This window comes from Sinocyclocheilus anshuiensis, unplaced genomic scaffold (assembly GCF_001515605.1).
Source record: "Sinocyclocheilus anshuiensis isolate Anshui unplaced genomic scaffold, SAMN03320099.WGS_v1.1 scaffold1146, whole genome shotgun sequence".
NCBI classification, from domain to species: Eukaryota; Metazoa; Chordata; class Actinopteri; order Cypriniformes; family Cyprinidae; genus Sinocyclocheilus; species Sinocyclocheilus anshuiensis.
The window spans coordinates 445820-453497 of NW_015539920.1; the positions used below are offsets into that span (position 1 = coordinate 445820).

A 7678-nucleotide genomic window follows, 5' to 3' on the forward strand; every position below is an offset into this window, starting at 1 on the left:
TCGACCGAAATTAAGAAATATACCGTGATATAAATTTTGGGCATATCGTCCAGCCCTATCCTGACCCAATGTGATCTTCACAAAAACCTTTTTCAGTTTTAGTTTTTCATTAAGTCAGTATTTAGTTTGTTTATTCTTTACCACAATGAAGGGTGTTTTATGGCAATGATATTAATAATAATAATTATAATATCTAATATAATTATATAATATTACATTTATTTTAATAATTATTATAAGGCTATTTTCTATTTATTTTTATCAAATATTTGCACATATTATTTTATATTCCCTTATATTGTTATACTTTTTATTCATGTCAATTATTTTTCTACATTTATGCACTTTTGTCCAAAGCGACTTGTATTACATTCAAAGTATACATTTGATCAGTCCATGCATTCCTTAGGAATCAAACCATGACCTTTGTGTTGCTAGCGCCACACTCTAATGTTTGAGCTGCAATCTAAAAGATAGAAAATCACCTTAATATCTAACCTCTTCCTTAAATTGGGAGCTTGCAGGACATTTGTTTTACACAGATTTCCCACAAATTCAGTGCAGAAAATGTGAAAAAGGCTGGACGTTAATAATCACCATAAAACACTCTGCCCAACCACTTCACTCTGCCTAATCACCACCAGCAATAAAATGGCATAATAAAATAAAATAGTCAATAATAACACAACTTTCAGTAGTGCATAGAAGGGCCTAAGGAAGTGGCCATTTGTCTGGTGCAAAAAAAAGTGCATTCACTGTTTGGCTGGACACCCACATCTGCTGTGATGGTGTTTTCCTAACACTTTTGTTTTCTCCTACTCACCCCTTCATGTGAAGGGACTGCAGCGTGGGCTCGTGTCTGTGAAAAGATTACAGTGCCTCCCAGTGACCTCGTGATGACACTGCAAAATTTCACTGATGTTAACATTTTACAGTTTCAGTTCGAGGCGTCCTGGACTCTTTTGGATCGTACATTTTAAAGGAATAGTTCACCCAAAAATGAAAATCTGATGAAAATGTACTCACGCTCAGGCCATCAAAGATGAAGATGAGTTTGTTTCTTCGTGGGAACAAATCCATCAAGGCGTTTTAACTTTAAAACTATAGCCAAAATACCAGTCTATAATCCATAATAACGTTTCCTCCAGTGAAAAAGTCCATCCACTCTTGTCCTCTCACATCAAAATCCACCAACATATTTGTTTAAAACTGTTTTTGCTTGATCTGTGCATATTTCCTGATTGATACAATATGACGTTTTCACTGGAGAAAGCAATATTACAGATAGAGGACTTGTATTTTATTTGGAAGCAACGGTTTGAAGTTAAAAACATCCTATTGATGGACTGTTTCTTACAAACATGCAGCTTTCTTCTTCATGAGATGCTAATTGATGGACTGGAGTGATGTGTGATGTTTTTATCAGCTGATTGGAGTAATTGGTGTGCACCTGCCCAACCTTCAGGATGTGTACAACTCCAGAGTGAAGAAATAGGCAGGCAACATCATCACAGACCACTCTCACCTCCCCTCCACAACCTGTTTGCACTTCTCCGCTTTGGCAGACCCTACAGATCTCTGTGCACTAGAACATATAGGCATAAAAACAGATTTTTTCCCCCCATGCCATCTCCATCTTAAACAGCTAACACAGAAATTATTACCTGTTTTCTGTAATTCCTCTTTCCATTTCCAGCAATTGCCTGTCTTTCAAGTATTATGTAAATACATATGCATATTTTATTTATACAACTGTACAGTAAATAATGTACAAATCTGTACCAGATTTTACCACATTATTAATATTATTATTATCAGTCTTACTTATTTAATTATTCTTTCTGTTCTCATGTCATATATGTATGTATGTACAGTGCCTTGCGAAAGTATTCATTCCCCTTCATTTTTTTTTTACATTTTGTTATGTTGCTGCTTTATGATAAACGTCTTTAAATTACTTTTTTCCACATCAATCTACACTCCATACACCATACTGACAAAGCAAAAACTGAATTGTCATAACTTCGTAGATTTATTAAAAATAAAAAACTGAAATAAGTACATTGCATAACTATTCACGCCCTTACCTAAATATTTAGCTGAAGCACCTTAACAGCCTCAAGTCTTTTTTTATTTGATGCGACACGCTTTGCTCATCAGCATTTTGCAATTATCTGCCATTCTTCACCTCACCTGTTCACCTCTCAAGCTCTGTCAGGTTGGATGGGGGCAGATGCACATTTTCAGGTTTCTCCAGAAATATTTGATTGTGTTCAATCCCAGGCTGTGGCTGGGCCACTCAAGGACATTCACACAGTTGTCTATAAGCCACTCTTGCTGTGTGCTTAGGGTCATTGTCCTGTTGGAAGGTGAACCTTCTGCCCAGTCTGAGGTTCTGAATGCTCTGGACTGGGTTTTCATTAAGGCTATCTCTATATTTTGCTGGACTGAGCTTTTCTTCTACTCTGATGAGTCCTTCAGTCCCTGCCGCTGAAAAACAGCCCCACAGCATGAGGCTGCTACCACCACACTTTACTTTTGGGATAGTACTCTGCAGGTGATGAGCAGTGCCTGGTTTCCTTCAAACATGATGTTTGGAATTGAGGTTCATCAGACCAGATAATACCGTTTCTCACAGTCTGAGGGTCCTTTAGGTCCTTTTTTCAAATTCCAAGTGTGTTTTCATGTGTCTTAACTGAAGAGAGGATTGAGTTTGGCCACACCGCCATAAAGACTGGATTGGTGGAGTGTTGTAGCGATGTTTGTCCTTCTGTAGATCTCTCCTATCTCCACATATGATCATGGAGCTCAACTAGAGTGACCATCAGGTTCTTGTTCACCACTCTAACCAAAGCCCTTCTCCATCAATTGCTCAGTTTGGCCAGAAGGCCAACTCGAGGAATAGTCCTGGTTGTTTTAAACGTCTTCCATTAAGGGTAACAGAGACTACATGCTTCTGTGACCCTTCAAAGAAGCATAATTTTTCTTCCACAGATGTGTGGCTTGACGCAAACCTGTTTCTGAGCTCTACAAGCAGTTCTTTTGACCTCAGGGCTTGGTTTTTGCTCTGATATGCATTATCAGCTGTTAGACCTTTATTACAATGTGTGTGCCTTTCCAAATCATACCCATTCAATTGAATTTGCCACAGGTTAACTTCACTTGAAGTGTAGTAATATCTTCAAGCAAAATGAATACTTCTGAGCTAAATTTCAACTGTCCCAGATAAGGGTATGAATACTTATGCAATGGAATCATTTTAGTTTTTTATTTTTAATACATTTGCAAAGATGTTAAAAACCTGTTTTTTTTTGCTTGACAATTATGGTGTATGGAGTGTAGATTGTTGTGGAAAAAAAACTAATTTAAACCAGTTTAACATAAGGCAGCAACAAAACGAAATGTGAAAAAAATGAAGGGGTATGAATACATTCGCAAGGCACTGTATGTATGCATGTACCAAGTGCTCCTAAAAAACCACAACAAATTCCTTCTGTGTTTGCCCACACTTGGCGAATAAAGCTAATTCTGATTCTGATTCATTCTGACGGCACCCATTCACTGCAGAGGATCCATTGGTGAGCATGTGAAACAAACTCATCTACATCTTGGATGGCCTGAGAGTGAGTAAATGTTCAGAAAATGTATATACATTTTAGGCCATTCATGTATGGCCTATATCATCTTTGAACTTCTCCACCAGCATTTTGCCTTTTTGTGTCACTGACTTCCTCTCAGCGCACTGGGCTGTGCTCACTTCCTCCTTCAGTCCCCTGTGTCACTGTATTTAGGGAGTTTTATTCATACCACTATTGACAATTTCCTGGACGCTCTTTTGGATCATGCACGGTGAGTTTATCTCTTATTTGCACTTGGTTCTCTGTCCCAAACTCTCCTTCCTATTAGCTTTTATTCTAGGCCAGATTTAATTTGCATCTCTGGTTTGATAATGTGTAAACTGATAAGAATGCATTGATGTCATTAGAGCAGTTACATCCTTTTTTTTATTCTGCTATAGTCAAATGGAGCTCTGCTGTGGTTTCTGACCAAATAATAATATAAGTTAATATGTAATGGTATTTTACATTTTATATGTATTAAATATAATAAAGAAAGAAAACCTTTACTTTTCTACTAAAAAATACAGTGCAAGTTACAGTATGTGAAGCCTTGTGTTGGTAGCATTTGGATATACAAGAACACAGACAATATTGTATTTATTAGATAATAAATGGAAAAATATACAAGATCAGAGGGTTTGATGGAGAAAAGCATCATCTGAAATATGTGAGATGCACATACATTGATTTGATGACTCTGGCCAGTCTGATTCACTTTGTAGTTTATTCGGACAGCCCAGAGACAGAAAGAGACTGTCTGTAAAACAACCAACCAATGTGCCATTCAGCAAATATCCTTGTGAATATCTAGCCCTGCTATTAACAAAAAAAAAACAACCTTTTTTTTATTATTTTTTTTATTTGACATGCACCTAGTAATTATAAAACATGCATTCCTACTAATGGAATTTGCATTGTACTCCTTTTGATTGGAGCTTAAGATTTTTTACGCAAATACTTTCCTGGGCAGTATGAATCATACTATAAGTGAATGGACTGTTGGCGGTTCGTGACCCCTAAAATAATAAGCTGTACAGCTTCAAGTTCTAGTTTCTTTAAAAAAAAAGGAACTGTTTTTTTGTCAGCAAAGTCATGTTAAACCCCTAAACCTATAAACACTGTATTGATTTCACATTTCAAACTCAGATGTGCATAGAGTACATGTATGTATTTTAACATACATAGTAGGCCTTTAACAGATAAATCAACATGTAAAAAGAGTCGACGGCCTCTTCATTTGATTTTTCTAAGATGAGGAGAATGAACATCATATGTTATAATAAATATTGCAAGATTATTCTATTATTGCAGAGTTTCAGAAGATGTTAACAGGCACCCATGTGAGATGAATTACTTCCCTACCAGCTCTGTGCAACTGTTCTTCTCAGAAATATATAAATAAAGGTCACTGACAACACAATGTTTTGTGGGCGTTAAGCGCAGTCATTTTTAGCTTAAATGCATGTGATAATCTGACATAAACATGATTTACTCAACCATGATGGACTTCTAGCATGAATATGTTAATTTATTGTGTTTAATCAGCATTGGAAGGACTGTTTTTGTCTAATATTAAAGATTCAAGATTGATATATTCAGCATTTTGCATGTCGTTTAAAAAAGATAACTGTTTAAAATAACTGTTTTCTATTTTAAAATGTAATTTAGTGATGCTAAGATGAATTTTCAGCATCATCCAGTCTTCAATATCACATCATCCTTCAGAAATCATTCTAATATGCTGATTTGCTGCTCAAGAAACATTACTTATTATTAGCAATGTTGAAAAAAGTTGTCCTGCTTCATATTTTTGTGGAAAATGTGATATACTACCATTCAAGATATTAAAAAGATAAGAAATGTACACTTTTATTGAGCAAAAACACATTAAATTGATCAAAAGTGACAAGACATTTATAATATTACAAACAAAATTCAATTTGAATTAAATCTTTATATTCATCAAAGAATCCAGGGAAAAAGTATCACGGTTTCCACAAAAAAAATCTTTAAAAAAATAAATATTAAGCAGCAAAAGCTGTTTTCAATATTGATAATGATAAGATCCATTATTAATAATTAAACACCAATAATAACTGTTAATATTTGAGCAGCAAATAAGCATATTACAATGATCTGAATTATTCCAAACTTTTATTGTGTATCTAGAGCTAAACATATCATGTACTGCATGCAAGTCATAGACAACATTTGGTCCTTATGTATCTTTCAGTTATTGAAAGCTGAAGGGAGAACAACAATGCAGAACATCAAGTGTGTCATGGTTGGAGATGGTGCCGTTGGGAAGACCTGCCTCCTGATCTCCTTCACCACCAACGCCTTTCCTAAAGAATACATCCCCACTGTTTTTGACAACTACAGCGCACAGCTCGCTGTAGACTCTAAAGTCGTCAGTCTGAACCTGTGGGACACCGCGGGACAGGAGGAGTACGACCGTCTACGGACCCTCTCCTACCCACAGACCAACGTCTTCATCATCTGCTTCTGCATCGCCAGCCCCTCGTCCTATGAGAATGTCAAGCTAAAGTGGTACCCCGAGGTGTCAGAACACTGTCCTAACGTTCCCATCCTGCTGGTGGGGACTAAAAAGGATCTGAGAGATGATCCAGAGGTGCTGAAGAAGCTCAAGGAGAAGAACCTGTCGGTGGTGTCCCAGCAGCAGGGGGTGGCACTGGCCCGACAAATCCAGGCCAGCAAGTACATGGAGTGTTCAGCGCTCAGCCAGGATGGGGTGAAGGAAGTGTTTACGGAAGCTGTTCACGCTTTCCTCAACCCCAAATCACAAGCCCCCAAGAAATCATGTGTGCTACTATAAATGGGTTGGGACCTGAACAGATGTATTTTTATATGGGGTATTTGTTTTATCACATGTACAAATAAACCAAAATCTTTTAAATAAAATCTTAAAAAGTATAAATGTTTTTACATTATATAACAAAATATCATACAAAGTGGTATTTATTTCAAAGAGAAATAAAACACTTTTAAAGAATATTAATATTCTAAAATGTAATATAAATAATGTTGGGTTTCAAATAATAAAAAATAGAAATACACTGTTAACGTCCCAAATAATTAATTGGTTTGAGTAGGCCAAACTTAAACAAACAAGATCAGAATTTTTATTTTTTTTTTGGAGTTCACAAAACTGACACATCGTAAGTCATCTGAATTTTTTAATTGTTTCGAATTTAATGAACTTGTTTCTTTTAATTTTGAGGAACTTAAATTTTTACTGAAACTGGGAAACTGGGCTGGGGATTTCTATTTCCCAGCATGCTTTGCCATGGCACTCAAAAGGGAGAGTAAATGCTAAAATTAATTGTTATATGTTTTTTTTTGCAAGATTGTTAAATGGGAGATTTCGTAGTGTTTAATGTTTTGAATTTCTGTTATGTTTGTGACAATTTGAGCAGGTAGCCTATATGTTAAATGTTAAATAGGCCTACTCATTAAGCTATTGCTATGCTAATCAAAGTATTGTGTTACTTAGCATCTTAGCATTTAATGAATTAGCTGGTTATAGCTTAAATTTCCACTACTAAAATATTTAAGTTGAGATTACATGATCACTTTTAGTTGAAGTGTAATCAAAATGTATGAGTTACAGTAGTTTACTCAAATATTTCAAGTTGCGAGCAATTAGCATGTATGAGCACAAAATAACAATCTGACCGTTCTTCTTACTTAAACTTTAACTAAAAATTTTGATGTAACTGATTATCTCAAATTGTTTGAGTTGTGTTAACTTATTATGCAAAATAATGACAAAAAGTAGAGTATTTGGACACTTTCTGGGTCTCAAACCTTTTGGAACATGTTTATAATTGACGTGATGAGCACTGTGAAAAATATTTTCAAAGTTGCAACTAAAATAAAGATCGTTGGGGTGCATTTTTCGAGAAAATACTATTTCAGTTTTTCTACTTGAACATTTCTACTTGAAAATGTGTTACTTGCAGTTTCTCTGTAATTATTTGTGAAATTATCTAGCAATTTCAGGTTCTGGTTCTGAGAAAAGCTCTAGCATAATTTTT

At 35.5% G+C, this 7678-nt stretch overlaps 1 protein-coding gene across 1 annotated transcript; it reads left to right on the top strand.

Moving 5' to 3' along the window:
* Positions 1-3791: 3791 nt before the first annotated feature.
* LOC107686528 (rho-related GTP-binding protein RhoG-like) lies at positions 3792-6456 on the top strand. The gene is made up of 2 exons (XM_016483562.1): positions 3792-3849; positions 5854-6456. The coding sequence occupies exon 2, from the start codon at positions 5881-5883 to the stop codon at positions 6454-6456; it is 576 nt and encodes a 191-aa protein (XP_016339048.1). The 5' UTR covers positions 3792-3849; positions 5854-5880.
* The last annotated feature ends 1222 nt before the right edge of the window (positions 6457-7678 follow it).